General features: G+C 43.2%; 1 protein-coding gene across 2 annotated transcripts in view; it reads right to left on the reverse strand.

Annotated features, from left to right (window-relative positions):
* Positions 1–22,673, reverse strand: part of HLCS (holocarboxylase synthetase) — a 212,573-nt gene that overhangs the window by 135,726 nt on the left and 54,174 nt on the right. For both annotated transcript variants that reach the window (XM_021070965.1, XM_013982582.2), the window contains exon 6: positions 4,306–4,577. In XM_021070965.1, the coding sequence (XP_020926624.1) occupies positions 4,306–4,577 (272 nt within the window). The remainder of the gene's footprint in view (positions 1–4,305; positions 4,578–22,673) is intronic.

Consider the following 22,673-nt stretch of genomic DNA (forward strand, 5'->3'; position numbering starts at 1 on the left):
TAATACACTACTGAAAGGCTTCCAGTTACTTTTTTATTAGAGCGGCGAGCAGAAAGGAGATACCTGTGACAAAGACTTCCAACTGTCCGCTAATCCCCACCCTCCTCCTTGCGAACAGAACCCTGACTCAAGGGTGCCCAGCATAGAGACCGCGCATTTCCTAGCCTTCCGTGCAGGGAGAAGCACCACAGGACTACGTTCTAGCCCTGGGATTGAAACAAGAAAGTTAAGAGCAACTTCTGAAAGAGTGCGTAAAGAAGGGGAGCACACCCTGGCTGACCCCTTCCCGGTTACAATGAGAGAAAATCTGCAGGTCCCTTGTGGCACAGTGGGTTAAGGGTCACTGCTGTAGAGCAGGTTCCATCTCTGGCCCAGGGAACTTCCACATGTGCCATGGGCGTGGCCTAAATAAATAAATAAAGAAGCGGGAACATAAATACCTGAGTCACCTCTTGGACCACTGTGCTGAGGTGTCAGATCAACGCAATTGGGCCCTTGACATTGTGAGCCACAGGCTGGCCCTAGGCTGTCTACCTCCGTCCATCTCATTTACAGGAAATAAACTTCAATCCTATTTAAGCCATTTTCATATGGTGGGGTGGGGAGAAATCACTGTCTCACACAGCTGAACCTAATCCCAACTGACCTGGAAACTGGCAGTGAATGGGTTGTGCCAGGGCTTAGATCTTGGGCGCCCCACAAGGAACAAGCCTAAAAATGCAGGGGGACCTGGGTAGGGGCAGTTGGCAAGGACATGGGTCTCCCAGTTCCACCTCTAATTGGACACTGTCATGCAGCAGCAAAGCACTCCATCAAGGCCTGGCCTTCAGAGCTTGGAGGGTAGACCATGTGTCTGTTAGAAGTTGTACCGTTTAGGAAAAAGCTCTGCAAACTCACAATGTCAGTGTTTGCCAGAAATAAGCATAATTCCACAAAGAGTAAATTCTATCACCTAGCACTCTACATCCTGGTGTGATCTATGAAATTAGTCAATACATGTAAAGCACATGAAATTAGCCAATGCATACAAAGTACATGAAAGCAGTGTCTGGAAGATAAAAGCTTTTAACACATATTAGCAATTATCATGTTTGTTATTACCACCACAATAGACTATGCTCTGGTGAAGATAACTCATGTAAAAGCAAATCATAATATGAGCTGGAGAGATGTTTTTGGTCTTCCTCTTAGAAAGTAATAAGCCATGTGTTTCATTTATCTATCTTAGGGGCCCCTTCTGGACAATTTTGGGTGTTTTTGACACCCAGGTGACCTCTTTGAGTTCCTTCTCCTAAAGAAGGCTACAGCCCCCCAGGAATGTCTCACCAGGCTCACCGACTCAGCAGGCTTTGGTAAGAACTTTCTCTCTCAGTGTCAGGAAGGAACCCAGCACAGTGGAAGAGGGTATCTATAATAAGTCACCGTGAGCAACAATCGCATATTGTGTGTGCTCTGTGCCAACCAGCGAGGCTAATCATTAACCATCAAAGCCATTCTACCCTCTGCAGAGAAAAGACAAGAAAAGAAACAAAGAAGACTCCTAAATGCTCTGGGAAAAGCTGTAATGTTTTTCTCTTTTGTAAAAATAAAAACGTATGGAAGGTTCTGACTCCACTATGCTCAGCTAAGCACTTTTGCAGACCCAAGCTGCTTAAGATGGATTTTTTTTGTGTGGGGGGTGGGGAGGGGGCTTGTTTTAGGGCTAGACCCAAGGCATGTAGAAGTTCCCAGGCTAGGGGTCAAATTGGAAGTGCAGCTGCCAGCCTACACCACAGCCATGGCTACAGCAACGTGGGATCTGAGCCACGTCTGTGACCTACACCACAGCTCACGGCCAGATCCCCAACCCACTAAGCAAGGCCAGGGATGGAACCCTCGTCCTCATGGAGAACCTGAATCCTCGTGGATGCTATCAGGTGCTTTTCCACTGTACCACAAGGGGAACTCCCTGGAATTTTATTTTTTTTAAAAAGTTCAATATCAGAGTTCCCATCATGGTGCAGTGGTTAACGAATCGACTAGGAACCATTCAATCCCTGGCCTCGTTCAGTGGGTTAAGGATCCAGCGTTGCCATGAGCTGTGGCGTAGGTTGCAGATGCAGCTTGCATCCTGCATTGCTGTGGCTCTGGTGTAGACCGGTGACTACAGCTCCGATTAGACCCCTAGCCTTGGAACTCCATATGCTGCAGGAACGGCCCTAGAAAAGGTAAAAAAAAAAAAGACAAAAAAAAAGTTCAGTATCAAAAATGAGCTGAACTGATACTTAAGGGTAATAAAGCCATGTATCTACACAGCATGTGTTTTCCATCCTAAAACACAGGTTCACCAGGGTATAAAGAAACCCACCACTCTGATTACTCTGGCACCTCGGTCTCCCCACTCTAGCAGGCAGGGCACGCCCAGCCCTCCTGGTGACACAGTGCCCACTGCCCAAACTCCGCTGTGTAAAGGCTGCCCCAACACAAGATAGTGTCACTGTTCTCCACAAAAAGAACAAAAGTGGTCTGGAAGTGCCAATGTTTTTCTCTCTGAATTCCACCTCCCCAAATCTTTTGTGAAATGTTGTGCCTGCTTTTTTCATCTCGAAAATAGGATTACAGTGGGTCACCCTTTCAACATAACATAACGTTCACCGGAATAACAAAAGTTTATCACAGAGTTAGTACAAGCAGGTGATAATTGCTCCATTCAGGCTTTGTCCTTCTCTACAGGGATGGGAGAGATTGGCAGGGGGAGGGAAGTGGAGGCAGGAGGCAGGGGAACACTTAAAAACAAAAAAAAAAATGCCTATGACAACACAAAACAACTCAGGAAACAGGAACTGTTCATACCTTGGCGCTCATGATGCCCTTCCTACTCTGCCCCTCGCTCTGCTCATTCCCTCTACTTCCTATACATACACTAAAACTTCCATTCCATGACTCTGAATATGAGTCATACAACCCTAAAATGATCTCATCACTTGATATCAACATACTAGCAAATTCCAGAAATTATTGTTAAGAAGAAAGGCCAAAAAACTTCCATGTGTTCCATATGCTGAATTAGGTACCTCTCTAACTGTGCAGTCCCATGGGTGAAAAGTACCTAGAAACTGTGAATCCAGGGATGTCTGGGGGTTTTTTTTGGGTTTTTTTTTTTTTTTTTTTTTTTGGAGACTTACATTCCTTAAATTTAGCCCCATGTTGAGGGAAGATGCTTTTCTTATTCACTCCCTCTATACCTCATATTTTCAACTATCTCAACATAAACATATGAATTAATACTAATTTGGAGTTTAAAAATTCCTTTCCTCTGCTTTCCATTATTTAACCTTTAATCAAAGTCCATGAAAGAGAAGGAATAAAAAGGAAAACTTGGAATAAGAGTAAATTTCGAACATTCAAATGCCATTACAGAGTGCTTTAAAAATGCATTGGATAGAAACATACCAAAACTGGTTCAAAAGTAAAAAGCTCTAAATTTATTTCAATTTAACACAGATTACGGGTTGTTCAAGTTTGCTACCCTAAATGCCTCTGCAAAACATCTTAGACTGGTTATAACATCTTAACACCAGTTATAACAACACAAACGTAAAACAGGAAGAGGAACAATAGCGCCACCTGTTAAACATGTTTTTTCATAATGTTCTTTATTCCAGATATTCTGAAAAGCCTGATTAGAGGAAGAGAGTTGCGGCGTTCCCGCTGTGGTGCAGTGGGTTAAGAATCCACTTTCAGCAGCTACAGTCACTGCGGAGGTGTGGGTTCAATCCCCAGCCCAGCACAGTGGGTCAAAGGATCCAGCATTGCCACAGCTGAGGAATAGGTCACAGCTGAGGCTCAGATTTACCCCCAGCCCCAGGAATTCCCATTTGCCATGGCTGAGGCTGGGGGATGGGGGAATAGGAAGGAAAAGAATTACAAGGCACAAGAATCCCCTGATCTTTAAAACACAAATCTTTGACCAGAGAACTTTAATTTCTCTTCCTACTTTTTTCTTTCTTGGCCACCCCATGGCATATGGAGTTCCCAGGCCAGGGATCAGATCTGAGCCATAGTTTCGATCTACGTCACAGCTGCGGCAACACTAAATCTTTAACCCGCTGTGCTGGGCCGGGGATCGAACCCACAATTCAGCACTCTAGGAACACTGCTGAACTCCTCTCTTCCTACATTTAAACTCTCCCATCTTGCTAAAGCTTTATTAAGAGCTATTATTCTCTATCTCTATTCTTCTCACCCTGCACTGGTTCAAGGGAACGGTCAACCTAACTTGGATTCCTCCAAGCAGCTACAGAAGCCTGCTGGGCCAGAACTCACCCGTCCAGAAGACTCATTGTGGTGGATGTCACTTCGGCAAACAGAATTATTTTTCCAAGTTTCTTGGTCTGCAAATTCTGTCGGTAGATCTCAAAGTTAAAATTTTCTGAGGAGAAGGCCGCCGTGTCAGTCACCACAGGTATGGCAGATGGGGTGATGTCCACCTCAGATGTGTAGGATGAAACGAATTTAAGGGAGAGCTTGCTAGATGTTATAACTCCTTCAGGATCCACGTGTTTCCCCAGCCACTGCATAAGAGGATCCCGGATTTCCTGTGTCGTAAACAAAGAAATGGAAAGATCGCAATTTGGCATTATGTTAGATGATGATAGCTTGTCCTTAAAATGCCATTTTGGTAAGATAAGTACTTCCTAACTCATGACCAGTAAATACCATATTAACATATTCTGAACACTTAAACTATGATACGGTAGACAATAAGAACACTAAGTGCTTAAGTAAACCAAGATCCAAGGAAGGAAGTACACTTCTAGCCTACACTACATCCTTAATTCCCAAAAGTCCTCTCAGGTTCCAGAGTTCCCGCGTGATCCTCTAGTTCTCTGTGCATTTTACAGGAAATGTATGACTGTATACTTCCAACCCTCAAGGAAATTCATTGTCTCATCTGGGGGAATAAAAACCTAGACAGGTGAAAAGTCACAGAAGACAAAGCATCTGCTCTCAGCCTCTGCAGGATCCCACCTCCTCCCACAGACAAGTTGACCACCATCTGCCATGAACGGGTCACCAACAGGGAAAATAAGAGGGTACCCAAAGATGCTTTCTCTTTGCCCCAAACGCAGGTGGGGGGAGGAAGCGGGGGGTGGAGGCAGAACTACAGGAGATAACACCTAACTCACTACAGAGCTCTCTATCCTATCTCCCAAGAGACTGCAAATTCCTCTCGGACCCTGGAAGACCCTGACGGGGGGAGTCATTATCCCAAGAGGCCAGCACAAAACATATTAAAATCTGCCAGTTATTTTATTTATTTATGTATTTATTTATTTTTTGCTTTTTAGGGCCGTACCCGCAGCATACGGAGGTTCTCAGGCTAGGGACCTAATCGGAGCTACAGCCGCCGGCCTACGCCACAGCCACAGCAACACCAGATCCAAGCCATGTCTACAACCTACACCACAGCTCACAGCAAGGCCGGATCCTTAACCCACTGAGTGAGGCCAGGGATTGAACCTGCAACCTCATGGTTCCTAGTCGGATTCATTCCCACTGCGCCACAACAGGAACTCCAAAACCTGTCAGTTATAGTAAATGCTTATCTGGGCTCCTGGGCTACCTTCATACAAATGCCAGGCACTTTGATCCATGTGCCTAAGAGAAGCAGCTGCAAAGATGAAATTTCATTTAACTAAATTCAATCACCAAAACTTTAAAACTCATTTCAACTTTGCAAAAAATACAGAGGACAGAGGGACAAGACAAGCAGCTTTAGAAGGAGGTGATCAGAAGAAATCCAGAGGGTGAGACATTTTACAGACCAAGAATCTCCGTGTGTGTGTGTGTGTGTGTGTGTGTGTGTGTGTGTGTGTGTTAGGTGAAAGAGTGTCCTGGGAATCCAATTCTGCAGGCAGCAGGAAGGTAGGAAGAGGATGATGGGCAGTGAGGACTGAGAAGTGACCACAGGACTCAGCGTGGCACAGCCTATCTCATGGAGGCAAAGCTGAACAGAATGGTGGAGGGTGAGAAACTGCAGACCCCAAGGACAAAACTCTGGTAAAGAGTTTCTTCTGATGGGAAAATGAAGAAGGGTTCAATGGCTACAGGGAGGAATGAAGTCAAAACAGGTTCCGTTTGGTTATTAACAAGAAAGAAGTAACAGCATGATTTTTCTAAGATGATGTGAATGATCCTGTGGAGAAAAGAAAACAGGAAAACAGGTAAAAGGCAGGTCCAAACTCTCAAGCAGAGACACTGGTCTTGAAAGCCCAGCTGCTCATCCCTCTGGAGACACCAGCCCTCCCTCACGCCTTTCTGTGCACAGAGCCATCCAGAAGAGCCCTGGGAACAGGTCTATGCTGCTGCCCCCCTGCTCCAAGGCCACCCACAGACGGGGGTCCTGGTGGTGGGCGCTGGCGATACCACCCTCTGATTCCTTCTATTTTCTTGATAAACAGGAAGAAAGAACATCACCTAAGAGAGAAAAAGAGGAAGAAGGCATTGAGGTTTGAGAAGGGAGAGTGAGAAAATGAAGGAAGCAGGGATAATTGCATGGGCAACCGGAAGCATTCAAGGTTCACCCAAGGTTAGTGATTCTGAATTCAGAGTGAGCAGTCTGCATGATTTTGTGTTTTTATGCAGCTACACTCAGCTATGTGCCATGTGGGACAGGCACAGAGGAAGCTGAAGATAAACAGAAAACACCGACGTGACTGACCTACCACAGATGAGGCACTGGTGGAAATATACAGAGAAATAACGGAAGATCCGGGCCTAGAAGCTTAGAACCCAGTGGGGAGGAGACTAAGGAGTGCCCAGGACAAAAGAGGATGGAACAAGACAGGCAGAACAAAGCACCGCAAAAGAGGTGAAAAATAGGGGATGAGCCTGCTTGAACGGGCTCCAGAAAAAAGTCATTGGAAGAGGTCAGATTGAACGGAGACATCAGGAGCTACAGCACAAACTTTCCATCTTTGCACAAAGAACCAAGATACATTTTTAAATGGAATAGTCCCTGTTCCCTGTTAATTCGTTAATATACTTTACTAGAGGAAGAAGACAGAATGAATAAATTATAAGAGCAGCCCCTTTTATTAGAGCTCCCACTGTGGCGCAATGCGATTGACAGCATTGTGGGAGTGCTGGGACACAGGTTCAACCCCTGGCCTGGCACGGAAGTAACGTTAAGGGTGCAGGGTTGCTGCAGCTGTGGCCGAGGTGGCAACTGCAGCTCGAATATGATCCCTGGCCCAGAAACTCCCTATGCTGCAGGGTGGCTAAAAAAGGGAAAAGATAAAATAATAACCCCCTCTTATGGACTGATTGTTTGTATCCCCTCAAAAGTCCTGTAATGAAGTCCTATTCCCCAAGGTGATGGTATTTGGGGTGATTAAGTCATGAGGGTGGAGCCTTTATGAATGGGATTAGTATCTTTATAAAAGCAATCCCTGAGACCCCTCATGTTCTCCAAGCTAAAGGATGTTTGTCTGAAATCTGGGAGAGCGCCCTCACCACAAACACCATGCTGGCACCCTCATCTCAGACTTTCAGCCTCCATAAGGGTGAGAAATAAGTGTCTGCGGTTTATAAGCTGCCCAGTAAATGCTACCCTGTTTTAGCAGCTTGTTGACCAAGATACACCCAAACCCCAAACCTGGCCATTAGTTATAACCAACTTTGCTCCCAGTGCCGTTAAAACATAAAGTGAATAGATCTGAACTTCCTTCATCAGATTCCCCAGAACAGTTAACTATGACAAGGGCCTTATACAGGCTAAAAATAAAGACACATCAGTGAAGAGGTTAAATCACAAAAATAGACAGGTAAACTAGTCTGTACAACAAACATTTCTTAACTAACTTCAGCTTTCATTAATTCAAGCGTAGTTAAACAGTTATTCAGCAGGTGCAGGAAATGTGAATCTCCCATTCAAAGTGAATGAAAATCAAGATGAAAACAAAAAGAAATAACACCAGGTCAAACTTTCAGTCAGTCTCCTCTGGAATGATTATCCAACTGGTCATTCACCTAATAAATTGCTTGTTTTTTGAAAGCAACACTTAGAGATGCAAAACGATGCAAACTAAATTAAAATCGATGTAAGCAAAGTACAAGAGTTTGTTGTTGTGTTTCTTATGTTTCTTTCACATAGTCTTTTAGGACTTAATCAGAGCCAAATAAGTTGCTCAGAAAAAAAGAGAACCTAAAGATACAAAATGAGGCATGGACCCTCTAAAGAAATATAACTATATACCACCTACAATTCTCCTAAAAATTTATATTCACTATAGTGAAATGCAACTTTAAGCCATTAAGTATCACTGAGTACACATGGGAAGTCTTTAGGCTCCCCTGCCCTTCATTATCTCTGGACAGGAAAATAAAACTCCAGTTACAAGAAATATCAAAATTACTACCTGTTGATATAGTAACCTACCTTGTATGTCCTCTCAAATGCACTCAAGTTACAATGATGACTTAAGAGCTGCAGAAGTAGCTGCTAACACATATAAGAAATTAATTCATGATTCTTGGCTTAACTCTAAGGTAGGAGAGAAATGCTATTGAAGGAATTCCCACTGAGGCTCAGTGGGTTAAGACACCGACAAGTATCCATGATGATGTGGCTTTGCTCAGTGGATCTGGTGTTGCCGCAAGCTGCGGTATAGGTCGCAGATGCAGCTCAGATGTGGCATTGCTATGGCTATGGCATAGGCCAGCTGCTGCAACTGTAATTCAACCCATAGCCTGGGAACTTCCATATGCCATGGGTGCAGCCCTAAAAAGATCCAAAAAAAAGAAAGAAAAAAAAAAAAGAAATGCTATTGAAGAAAAAAGTTTAGGAGTTCCCTGGTGGCTCAGAGGGTTAAGGATCTGGCATTGTCACTGCTGTGGCTCTGGTTTTTGCTATGGTACGCATTCAATCCCTGGCCAGAGAAATTCCACATGCCACAGGCAAGGCCAAAAAAAAAAAAAAAAAGAAAAAGAAGAAAGTATGGATCATATATATCAAGCCAAATGGGCTGATATATGTAGTACTACCAACCCTCTACCCCAAAACCTACCTAATTAAACACAACTGCCAGAGCGTGCAAAAATGTCACTTCTTTAAAGAAGACTTCTCTGACCCACAGCCCGTCCCAGTCCAGGTTAGGACTCTCTTTCATAAACTTAGTAACCTTATAGCACTTTTCAAATTGTAATTCCACAGTCTGTATAACCATTTATTCAATATCCCACTGCCTTGCTAGCTCCACAAAAACAACAAATGCATGTTTCTGTTTTGCTCCCCAAAGATAACCGTGGCACCCAGTACCAGGTCTGGCAAATAGGGCATGCTTAATAATCACTCATTGTATGAATGCATATTTAATTCCTTACCAAATAAATCCCACAAGTAACAGGCATAAATAGGTACATATCATACGGTAAACCCCCAAAAAAAGGCAATGATAAGAGATGGCCTTGAAATGGACATATATACATCAAAAAGAAATGTGAAATCTTTAAAACCAAATCAGTTCTGTTGAAAATAACTGCTATCAAATTCCATCCCAACGAAATTCATAAAAACCTTCTAATTAATGTTATTTTTTTAACATTTGAACTTCAAGAATTTAGTATTTACCTTTCTCTAAGATTTCAGGCTAATTAAACACAATTTGGGTGGAACCAAAAACAACATTTTATAGCCACATAAATGCTGGCGCCTTTGAATTAGCCACAGCACTAGGGAAACACTAGCTATTCTCAAGGAATGTGATTGTGCTGTTGTTTTTTATTGGGATATGTTGCACATAACCTGAAAAACCTCAAGGAATCCACCAAAAATGTACTAGAACTAGTAAATGAGTTTTTAGCAAGGTTACAGAATACAAGGTCAATACACAAAAATTGAGTATATTTCTAGCTATGAATGTCTGGAGTCTGAATTTTCTTTAAATACTATTTTCAACAGCATCAAAAGATCTGAAACATTTAGGAATAAGTTAAAATATGTGCCAGACCTGTACAACGAAAACTACAAAACACTACTGAATATACAATTAAATAAATCCTAAATAACTAAAGAGATATACCATGTTCATGGATCAGAAGACTCAATATTTTTAAGATGTCAATTCTTCTCCAAATTGATGTACGGATTCAGTGTAGTCCTAATCAAAGTCCTACCAAGCTTTCTTTTGTATAAATTGACAGGCTAATGCTAAAATTTACACAGAAATAGAATAGATCTAGTATGACCAAAACAATTTTGGGAAGGAAAAAGTTGGAAGACTTACACTACCTGACTTTAAGACTTATTATAAAGCTGCAGTAATCAAGACAGAATGATATTGGCATACAGACATATATTACTGAAAATAAAGTCCAGAGGTAGGGCCACAAATACATGCACAACTGACTTATCAACAAGGCAATTCTCCTAAAAAACAATCATCTTTTCAATACACAGTGCTGAAACAACTGGACATCCATATCCAAAAAAAACAAGACAACAAAAAACAAAATTTTGCCCCTTACTTGTATATGGAAATTAACATGAAAGGAATCATAGACTTAAATGTAAAACTATAAAACTTAGCCTGGGAACCTCCATATGCAGAGAGTGCAGCCCTAAAAAGACAGGAAACAAAAACAAAAACAAAAACAAAACACATCCACACAGACTTATACACCAATGGTCATAGGGACTTTACCTTTTTTTTTTTTTTTTTTTGTCTTTTTGCCTTTTCTAGGGCCATACCCACAGCGTATGGAGGTTCCCAAGCTAGGGGTCCAATTGGAGCTGTAGCTGCAAGCCTACACCAGAGCCACAGCAACGCGGGATCCGAGCTGCGTCTGAAACCTACACCACAGCTCACGGCAACACCAGATCCTTAACCCACTGAGCAGGGCCAGGGATCGAACCTGCAACCTCATGGTTCTTAGTCAGATTCGTTAACCACTGAGCCATGACAGGAACTCCGGGACTTTACTTTTAATAACCAAAAAATGCAAACAACCCAATGTTCACTAACAGAATAGATAATTTACAGCATATCCATGCAATGAAACACTACTTGGCAATAAAAAAGGAATGAACTACTCCTGTAAGCAACAAAATGGATGAAACAAAAATATAATGCTGGTTAAAATAAAAATAAAAAGACACAGAAGAGAGAGTTCCCACCGTGGCTCAGCAGTAACAAACCCAACTAGTATCCATGGGGATATGGGTTCAATCCCTGGCCTTGCTCCGTGGATTAAGGATCCGGTGTTGTGAGCTGTGATGTATGTCGCAGGCAGGGCTCAGATCCCAAGTTGGTGGCTGTGGCGTAGGCTGGTGGCTATGGCTCCAATTCGACCCCTAGCCTGGGAACTTCCATATGCCACATGTATGGACCTAAAAACCAAAAAAAAAAAAAAAAAGACACACAGAAGAGTATGTAGAGTATGTATTGTATGATTCAATTTAGATGAAGTTCTGGAAAAGACAAATCTAATCTATAATGACAGAAAGCAGGTGAGTGATTATCCAAAGATGGGCGTGGGGGTGGGAGAGTGGATGAAGACAATGAGAAACAGGATAAGGGAATTTTGTGGGATACTGGAAATGTTCTCTATCTTGATTGTAACAGTAGTTACTCCAGCGTATATACTTATCAAATTCTACAGAGAAATACATGCTTTTTCTGGAATATAAATCATTACCCAAAGTTGATTTTTTAATGCAAACAGCAACAACCTCATGCAACACTCACAAATAAAAACAATAACTAAAGGCCATGAGATGCTGTATTCACTAATGTATCTTATGGTAACCAAAGGGGAAAGGTGGAGGGAAGGGCTGGACTGGGGGGTTAGGACTGGCATATGCACACTACTGTATGTGCAACAGATGGTCAACGGGGAATTGCTGTATCGCACAGGAAACTCTACTCAGTATTCTGTGATAACCTATATGGAAAAAGAATCTGAAAAAGAATGGATGTGTGTATATGTATAACTGAATCCCTGCATTGTGAAGCAGAAATTATCACAACATTGTAAATCAACTATACTTCAATAAAACTTTAAAAATGGGGAAAAAAAGGAGTTCCCATTTTGGCTCAGCAACCACAAGGACACAGGTTCAATCCCTGGCCTTGCTCAGTGGGTTAAGGATCCGGCATTGCCATGTCCTGTGGCATAGGCCAATGGCTACAGCTCCAATTCAACCCCTAGCCTGGGAACTTCCATATGCCATGGGTGCAGCCTTAAAAAACTAAAAAACAAAATAAAATAAAAGTGGGTGGAAAAAACAATTAAAATCCACGAGACGTTACATTCACGACTAATGTCCAAAAGAACACCCATGGTGTCCCCACTTCTGAAGAAATGAATACTTAAATTTACATTTAGTGCAAATACACACAAGCAGTTGCCCCACGGTTAGCTAACATAGCTAACATATTGTAACATCTGCTACAGGGAATTAAGAGATCAGAGATGTGCAGAACGCTATGTTAGAGACTTTCCACCCATCGGTTATCTGCTAAGTTCATCCATCTAACAAGATTCAGTGTGTGAAACAGAGCCACACCTCTGATTCAACACTGGATGCAAAATACTTATTACCAATTCTGCATTTTGGTGCTCTTTTTCCCAAGAAACACCAAATAACAGATCTTAGCCTTTAAAGGTTTTCTATCTCAGAGACACACTTGCCTCATTGTAAATAATCAGATTAGATGTGCTTCAGTCATAACATTGTAAGTTGCTAGGCAACCACAAGCGGGTAAATCAGAAAATGAATCTACAAAGTCAGAGACTATAAGCTCTTTTTACGGTTGTTTTCCTTCTCAGTTAAATATGAGAGGAAACAGAAGTAGCAGATTTTATATGAAACTCTATACCAGAAAAACACACAAATCTTACTACCAGTATTTTACAAACAAAATATTCACTGCCAATTCCACATTCACTCAGTGTCTTCACACAAGTGATAAAGGCACACAGCACAGCAGATCTTTACAATGAAAAGATGCTGCTCCTGAAAGAGCAGGACTGGTTTTGGCCCTGACCTCATCTAAGGCAGGAAGTGCTCATACGGCAACCCTCAGGGTGAACGTTCATTCTGAGCATCAGAACCCAGCAGAGCAAAGCCTCAGGCAGGGTCTGAGACATGTGCGTTCCTCCTCAGCTGAGGGTCCCCCATGCACATGCTTCTGTTCCAGTTCCACGGGACCCACTACCGTCTCATCAACCACTATCTAACTTGTCCAGATTCCTCCTTGAATGGTACTGCACCCCAGCTTGGATTTCCAAGGCCGCCTGCCTTCCTGCTTCCCCAAATATGCTCAGCCCCTAATCCTCAGCACTCTCACCCCAGAATAAATGGATGGACCTGGAGGGGCTTCTAGCTTCAGTGACATATCGCTGAAAACAGTCCACCATCCCCATAAACATGCAGGTCGACTATTACCAATGGACCCAAGGGCCAAAATAAACCCAGGGACATGTTTTCCTTGGCCCATCCATTTGAAATTAGTTGTAACACTTAAAAATCAGGACACTTCACATCAAATTTCCTGCTTCTTTTGAAGAAATGGAAACTTTCCCACATGGGAACACCTGGCTAGGCTAAGTAGCACTATCTTCATTATATGGGGACATACGCTCTACCTAGAGTGCTGTGTGCCACCCCTTCTGCCCCTAGACGTCTGGGATTGAGACCACCTATCTTGGCCCTGGTAACCAGTCTGTCACCAAATCAGCAACATCTCCCATGAGGCCCTTGATGGTGTCTTTCTGGCTGAGTCTGATGTCATTCATCAGAGTGAATCCAGTGATGCCGACTCTCGAAAGAGAAGAGGTCCAATTTGGCAGTTCCTCAAAAAGTGAAAGATAATTAACACAAAAGCCTGCAATTCCCCGGTATATACCCCAAAGAATTGAAAGAAGAACCTCTAACAGAAACACCAGTGTTCAGTGCAACATTGTTCACAATAGCCAAAAGGGGGAAATAACTTGTCAATTCACAGATGAATCAACAAATGAATAGGTAAACAAAATATGGCATACACACACAACAGAATGCTAGTCAACCATAAAAAGAAATAAAGTTCTGACATGTGCTACAACATAAATGAACCTTGGAAACATTACACTAAGCGAAAGAAGCCAGCCACGAAGGGACATATATTACATGATTCCACTTCCATGAAATATCTAGAATAAGTAAATTCACAGAAACGGAAGGTAGAATGGAGGTTAACTGGAGCTGAGTGGACAGAAAATGAGAAGTTACTGATTAGTGGGAACAGAGTTTCTGCTTGGGGGGGATGAAAAAGTTTTGGAAATAGATAGTGGGGATGGTTGTACAACACTGTGAATGAAATTAATGCCACTGAGTTGTAAACCTAAAAATGGTTAAAATATCAAAATCTATGTTAAATTTTACAATTTTTAAAAAAGGGTCAAGCTATTTTCCCCCCAGAAGCTCCCTGTTCCCTCTGCAATCAGTCCACTGCCCACTGCCCTACATGCTCAGAGGAAGGCAGCCTGCACTGCAACCCGAGGACGCAACTATGCTTTCCTCAGGGTTCCTCCTTGCCTAACCTTCAAAGCACTAAGGGAGGTTACGACAGTGACTTCTTACAACAGGTGTTTTCCCAAGTGACTTTCCACCTAAGATGGTTAAGTGGTTGGCAACAATGCTTCTTACTAAATGACTTTTAAGTTCTGTCGGGTCAGGCACTAGACTATATCCACGGCATGAAAAGCTACCATTTATCGCATACCCACTCCATTCCAAGCACTGGTGCTTTAGACCAGGTTCCCAGTCCTCACCAGACAATACCACAGCACCATTACCACCATCTACAGAAGAAGAGACGGCATCTCAGACAGCTCTGATGATGCTCAAACTAGACAGAAAGTCACACAACTGGAATTTGAACCCACGGATCCAAATCTGTCTGGCTCCCAAGTCTTTGTTCTAATTCCTATCCCATAGTTAGCAAGAGATCCTGACCCAAAATGAAGCAAATAGGAAATGCCTATTATTTATTTATTTATTTAATCTTTTTAGGGCTGCAGCTGCAGCATATGGAGGTTCCCAGGCTAGGGGTCGAATGGGAGCTGTCACCGCTGGGTTACACCACAGCCACAGCAACGCAGCATCCTTAACCCACTGATGGAGGCCAGGGATCCAATCTGCATCCTCATGGATGCTAGTCAGATTCGTTTCCACTGAGCCACAGTGGGAACTCCGAAATGCCTATTTACTGTAAGCAAAATGCCAAGACACTGCAAAGAAAGATATAAACTTGGTATGACATGCATCAATGAAATAGTGATGAAACAGATATACGTACTTGGAGCTGGGGTCGGTGGGGGAAAGGGTAGCGGGCAAGGATTAGAATGCTTGGTAAGAGAAAGTTAAATGCGAAGCTTGGATCTACCATTAACTGTGTCGACACAGGCAAGCCCAGACGAGGTTATTTGCACAAATAAAAAAATTTTTTCTTTTTTCTTTTTTTTTTTTTTATCATTTGATTCCCTGTTCATCCTTTTCCAGTTTTAGGCAGAAAGAGATGTATACTCAAGAGCTCAACGGAAAGGCTGTTTGCAGAACTGTGTACAGGGTTAAGAGAATTAAAGAACAGGGATGGGGAAGCACAGCGACAGGCCTGGAGGAGCAAGAGGACAGAGTCACCAAGACAGGGCAGAAAGGAAATCTGTCCACCTCTCCCATCTCCCTGCCAGCACAACATTATGGCCGAGAGCAACCAGAGCCTGGGACAGGGTAAACTGGACAATGGCCAACACAACCGTTGATGGAGGACACAAAGCTGGGAGTGGGGGGCTTGCTCTGCAGTGCCTGCCTCTCACATCCTAGCCTTGGGGTATACAATCTGCACCCAGCAACAAGACCAACTTCTACACACCCTGATCTCTCATAATGACTAAACCAAACTTAGAATGGTAACTCCAAAAAACTTACAACAAATGGCATCAGATATCAAGAGTCCAGGAATAGGAGTTCCTCCTGAGCTGAACTTGTCACAGTCATTTCAGGTCCCCAGCACCTGGGACACAGTAGGCACTCAATAAATGTCTGTTAAACTGTATTCCTTTCATTATGTAAAGGTTTCGCTCAGGCGCAGGCTCGGAGAGGCCACGGATTTACTGCATTTTTTGTTACCTGCCAACTAGCGAAGACCACAAAAGGCTGGGGTGGACCCATAAAACAGAGGTAATGAATAAGTCATTTCTAACAAGGCTGGTTTTATAGGCATCACACCTCCGCTGGGCCAAACGGGCTCATTTTAGAGGTGAAATCTATTCTGTAAGTGCGGAGACCAAAAGAGAGCCACGGGCGGCACTAAAAGAAAAGGAGGCGTTCCGGGTCGGAGCTCAACCACCGCTCCTACTCGAGAGGCGCTAACTTCCACTGACGGGGCCCGTGGGTTTGGGTTCAACATCCGTAGAAGTCTCCAGGGCCTTCATTAAGCCTGCGCGTGTAAAACGCCCGCCATTTGTCCGAGGCCAACACAAACAGGCTCCTGACAGAGCAGGGAGCGTAGGCTGGGAAGCCAAAAAAGCCCTGCGTCCTGAGGCCGAGCTGCAAACCTCTGAGGCAACCACGTCTGCCTCGCGCTGGGCTGGCGTGTCCTGGCTGGCACGTGCACGGGCGCGCACATACGCACGCACGCACGCACGCACGCACGCACGGGGGACGCACGCATGCGCACAAAGCACGCACGCGCCCGCCTGGGCACTCACACGCATGCGCACGCACAGGTGGGAGCATCCACACCTCCGCCACGCGGAGGACGCTGCAGGGCAGGAGCGCCAAGCCCGGAGTTGATTTTGAGTCATAAGGCCCCACCCATTCTAAACTAGGGGCTTGTCATCCACAGCCTGGACTTGTCCTCTCTGGAGCACCGCGCTTGAGGACAGGAGCCTCTAGCAGAGAATCGGGTCAATAGCTCTGATCCCAGCTGGCTGGGAAGTCGTGCCTGTTACTCATTTTTGAAACGAGAAAATTGCAACTCCCCCTTCGAGCTTTAACACTCCAGATTCAGTGTCCTGTTTGTTTAATGCTCAGTTAAAACTGTAACATCATTTCTTGGATTTCAAAATTAAAATATACATGTTACCGACAAAGAGAGAAGTGACCAGTATGAAGATTAAGAGAAAGCAGAGAGCTTTCTATTCCGGTCCACTTATTTTAGCAAAGCTTCATTTTTTTCAACCGGTGGTCAAGACACTCTGGAAAGTTCAGAGAATCCCACATTGGAGGGGAGAAGGGCAGGTGCCCCATTCTCCTGGCCTACAAGGAGAGGGCAGATGTGCAAGCCAGCATCCCAAGGAGACAGTCTAAGAGGTCTGCCTTTTACAAAGCCCTACTACTTGACTGGAAGGAGCAGCTGACAGACCGGTGTGTACTTGGTATAGTTTCTAAACTGGAAAGCAGGTTAACGACAGGTAAGATTATTCCAGCTTTTTCCCAAAGCTCCATCTTGTCAGTTTTCTTCAGGTACATCAACAGCTGATTCTTTTATAAACTGTTGAATATGGTTGTTTATACCTGGATAAAGGGTGACAACCTAGATTGGACAGGGCAGCCAGTCCAAGGCCAGTGGGCTGTTTACTGCTGGCCTGTCCCCCTAGGCTCCTCCAGTCTCTTAGACAAAGAACTGGGGGAAGTGTTTCACAATACCTTAGTGGGAAAGACCAAAACGTTTTTTAAAGTCTTCAAACAAAACACACGTACTAATGCCTACTACAGGCAAAATACTGGAAAAGGGATACATAGGTTAACAACATATGGTCCCTTGCCTTCAAATGACCTTCTATTACAGTTCAATGGAGTAGACAGACATTCTCATAATATAATAGTATTTGTACACTACCAAAAAAATTTTTAACCTTCTTATAAAATACATGGGTTAGAAAATTGAAAGAAAAATTATAAATCCTGTATACATAACACGGTCATCAGTGGAATTTTCCTAGGTCAGTGTTGAGAATTCCTTTGCTGGGCATAAAAGATCAACTAGTCTTCACAGCTAAGATGTGGCTAAGATGTTTTATGTTACAGTTTAGAACTTTGAAAATGTAGGAGTTCCCGCTGTGGCACAACAGGATCGGTGGCATCTCTGCAGCACCAGGACACAGGTTCAATCCCTGGGCCAGCACAGTCGGTTAAAAGGATCCGATGTTGCCACAGCTGCAGCCCAGGAATGCCAAAAGCCACAAAGCTGCAAAAAAAGGGGGGGGGCTTGATATTTATTAAAAACAATGAAGATATTTAGGACATCAGTCACTAGATATCAGTCCATATTCACTACTTATATAGATTAAACATTCTATAATCATGAAATAACCTTAGCCAAAATCTTAAGACTATTTTTTTTTTGGTCTTTTTAGGGCCAAACCCACGGCATATGGAAATTCCCAGGCTAGGGGTCAAACTGGAACTGTAGATGCTGGCCCATACCACAGCCACAGCCACAGCCACAGGGAATCCTAGCAGTATCTGTGGCCTACACCACAGCTCACAGCAATGCCAGATCCTTAAGCCATTGAGCAAGGCTGGGGATCCAACCCTCATCCTTCAAGGATACTAGTCGGGTCCTTAACCCACTGAGCCACGATGGGAACTTCTCTTACAGACTTTAAATCAAGGGTATTTCTGTCATAGTCTACTGATCCATAGAATGTGTGGTTGATAGACTCCTCAGTAACTTTCAATCATGTAATTTATTTTATTTTATTTTTTTTTTTTTTTGTCTTTTTGCCATATCTTGGGCCGCTCTTGCGGCATATGGAGATTCCCAGGCTAGGGGTCCAATCGGAGCTGTAGCCGCCGGCCTATGCCAGAGCCACAGCAACGCGGGATCCGAGCCACGTCTGCGACCTACACCACAGCTAACGGCAACGCCGGATCATTAACCCACTGAGCAAGGGCAGGGATCGAACCTGCAACCTCATGGTTCCTAGTTGGATTCGCCAACCACTGCGCCACGACGCGAACTCCCAATCATGTAATTTATTAAGAATAGGGATGCTTTTTTTCTTTTCCAAAAGAGAAATAAATTATACTGTAAGAATTTTGTAGACACCAACCCGTGTGAATGAAGGTGAGGTGTGTCCACAGCCCAGCAGGGTGACAACCAGCTCTCCAGAACCATTAGAAACCAGTAGGCTACTGTTTTTAGTTCAAATAAAGAAAACAAGGCCAGGGTCCGATAGAAACTAGTGCCACTCTCTTGCCAACTATTAGAAGCAAAAATGTGGAAGCCTTATACTATCATAAATAATTTACAAGTTCTATTCTTTGTATTTGACTTAAAGGCAGTAACATAGATCACTTATGATAAAACCAAACACTCTTTCTCAAATTGTGGCAAAATGTTAATCAGCGGGGAATCCAGGTGAAGGCTACATAGGGTTTGTGTACTGTTCCTTCACCCTTTCTTAGGGCTTTTTTGTTTGGTTTGGTTTTAAATAAAACGTTGGGGAAAAAAATAAAGGATTTGCTCCAGAAGCTCTCGCTAAGGCTTCTGCCAGCTCCAACATTCACTGGGTGTTTTTGTTCTGCTGTTAATCCTGGACTCATCAAAGATGTTGCCTTTGTTAAGTTTAAAAAAAAAAAGAAAAAAGAAAAAACCAAACAACCACCAAGAATACCTTCTAGAGTTCACACCTTAGTTGGACTGGCAAAACTCTTCATGCTGTCTGCATTAGGGCTGGGTTGCTAAGGTCACTTTAGGCAAGAACACCTCCCTGAAAAACTTCTTTTTTTTTTTTTTTTTTTTTTATTGTCACTGGCCACACCTCCGGAGGCCTAGTTCTTCAACAGTCCAAAAGCAGAACGTTCTTTCCTGAGCACAAACCCCAGTGCGTTTCATGAAGCTTTTCAGTATACGTGGAATCAGTGTATTAATAACAGCTTATTGGCACTGAATGAAAAACACACAAGTCTTAATCTCAGGTCTTGAATTTCGTCCAGGTCCTACGTAATAGCTGGCTGGAAGGGCTAGAGCCGTAAGCATGCTTGGTGACTGGAGGCTGTGTAGTGAGACCCAAAGTCTTGAAACCAGGATTGGTAGCTTAACAAAATTTACTGGTTGTAGAAAAAGTAAACTTGCCTCTAGGGAGGTGAGCTCAGCCGCACCATTCTGACAGCAGCCCCTGGTGGCCAGTTTAGTAAGAAGTGTTGGCTCTGATGCTGAAAGTTCTGACCTTGCCTTAATGAAGGTTGCTGCAAGCAGACAAGCCATTCTAGGTTAACAGCTAGAGGGTGATTAGGGAGGCAGCAAAAAGCCAAACTAGGGTGCGCCTTTGAGTCACATGAACTGACAAGTCATTGGCGTACCTGTCGCTTGCATTAAGCAAAAATGAAAAATAAAAATAAAAAAGGACTGCCTTTCGGTCTTTTGAAAGTAGGAGGGGAGTTCCCATTGTGGCTCAGCAGTAACAAACCCAACTACAATCCATGAGGACGCAGGTTTGTTCCCTGGCCTCACTCATTGGGTTAAGGATCTGGGGTTGTTATGAGCTGTGGTGTAGGTCGCAGGCATGTCTCGGACCTGGTGTTGCTGTGGCTGTGGTGTAGGCCAGAAGCACCAGCTCCAATTCAATCCCTAGCCTGGGAATTCTCATATGCTGTGCGTGCAGCCCTTAAAAAAAAAGACAAAAAACAAAAACAAAAAAAAAAAAAGGAAAGGAAAATTTATTTTAAAGGGGCAAGATATTGAAAGTTATCTCATTTCTTAATTATGTAGGAAACTTGCATTCCTACACAAAATAAAGCCTGTTCTACTTCCCTACACAGCACCACCAGGTACGCTAATTTCCACATACCCAATACTGGGAATTCCTACCGTAATAAAAGGAATTTCTCCTGTGGCAGAAACTTCTAGAAGTTGCCATCATTCGTTCAGAGAATAAAATAGTCAAGATAGCGAGTGAAGCCTGATTTCCAGCACCACAGATTCACACCATTTCACTGGATATAAACAGAAGAATGTTCAGAGGCTGACAGTTGGCTGCAAAGGCAGACAGCAGTAGAAGTAGAAGCCACAAGCTTCAAGCTGACTTCTTCGTAAGGTGCAGTCTGTCCTCAGCCACGAGAGAACAATCTGGAAACAATCTGCTGGGCAGCTGCTCTCATCAACAAACTGTTTATTGTAAGAAAGTGGTTGGGTCAAAGGCTAAACATCAACCTGAACCGAAAGCATACGAGCAAAAATCAATACCGTCCCTGCTAAGGAAACCCAGGACTTCACAAAAAGAGAGGGTGAGAAATTCATGTTTAGTTCTGAAAGGGCAAGAGTCGGAACAAAACTTCCAGTCCTCAATACGCAGGGCTGTTTTGCATGTTATTACAAATACTTATTTGCTTCTATTTTCAGAACAGGAGCTAAAATATGACATACAAAACATACAGGAATCAGCTTTATTGATCGCTTTCCCTAAAAAAAGTTGCAATGATTTATATCTAGTTGCTTCCTTCTTGCATTTGTTTTATAAAAGGACTGACATGCTTATATACAATGCATGGATAATAAAACCCATCTTAAATAAGCCTCATCAGTAACTGCAACACCAAGAGATTATATGAAAAGAATTGTTTTATTGTAGATGCGATGGTGAAATATCACTGCTTATGTTTTTAAACAGAGGTTTTTTTGTGTGTGTGTGTTTGTTTTTTTAGGGCTGCACTCACAGCACATGAAGGTTCCCAGGCTAGGGGTCGAATCAGAGCTACAGCTGCTGGCCTACACCATAGCCACAGCCACACCAGATCTGAGCCAAGTCTGCGACCTACACCACAGCTCACGGCAACGTCGGATCCTTAACCCACTGAGGGAGGCCAGGGATCGAACCCACAACTTCATGGTTCCTAGTCGGATTCGTTTCTGCTGCGCCTCGAAGGGAACTCCCCCTAAACAGAGTTCTTATCTTTTAGAGACTCATGCTGAAATATTTACAGATGAGAGACGTGAACTGGGATTTGCTTCAAAGTAGTACAGGAGAAGTGGGTAGGAATAAATACAATAAAACTGGCCAGAATGGAAAACTGAAATGGAATGATAAATACATATGCCGGGGCTCATTACATTACTCTGTTTACTTCTGTATATTTAATATTTTCTATAAAACATTTACTTGTATGCCTAGTTCAGCAGTTGCTACAAAATAAGTGTTCTCTTAAATAAAAGTATTAACCTATCACTGCAAACTCATTAATTCTCCATAAGATTATACATACACCGAGGTATTACTAGCTGCCCAACATGGCTGTTTTCGAGCCGTGTCTAAAATGAAGTTGTTAAATTCTGAGTCAAACACTGGAGAAACAGAGACATTTAGGGTGTCCCAACTGTGTTCATGACCCACCAAGCCAGAATCTGACCACATGGCATTCCACGGTTTCACTGCATTATGGAGCATGAGGACATATCAGAACTGATAAGAAAAACCCAACTGACATAAATAACGGGACAGTGTTTTGAAAAGAGCCAATTTAGCACACAGACTTTGAAAACACAACTTGTTTGTAAATTTGAGGCTCCTGTATGCTGCACTGTTAATTCTTAAGTTAACAGGAAAATTAATTTGAAAAAGAGCCTTAAATAAATAAAATAAAGCAGGAAGCAAAACATTCCTGGAAGTTCCCCTATGCCGCAGTGGGTTAAGTTTGATGC

The sequence above is a fragment of the Sus scrofa genome, chromosome 13, assembly GCF_000003025.6.
Source record: "Sus scrofa isolate TJ Tabasco breed Duroc chromosome 13, Sscrofa11.1, whole genome shotgun sequence".
NCBI lineage: Eukaryota > Metazoa > Chordata > Mammalia > Artiodactyla > Suidae > Sus > Sus scrofa.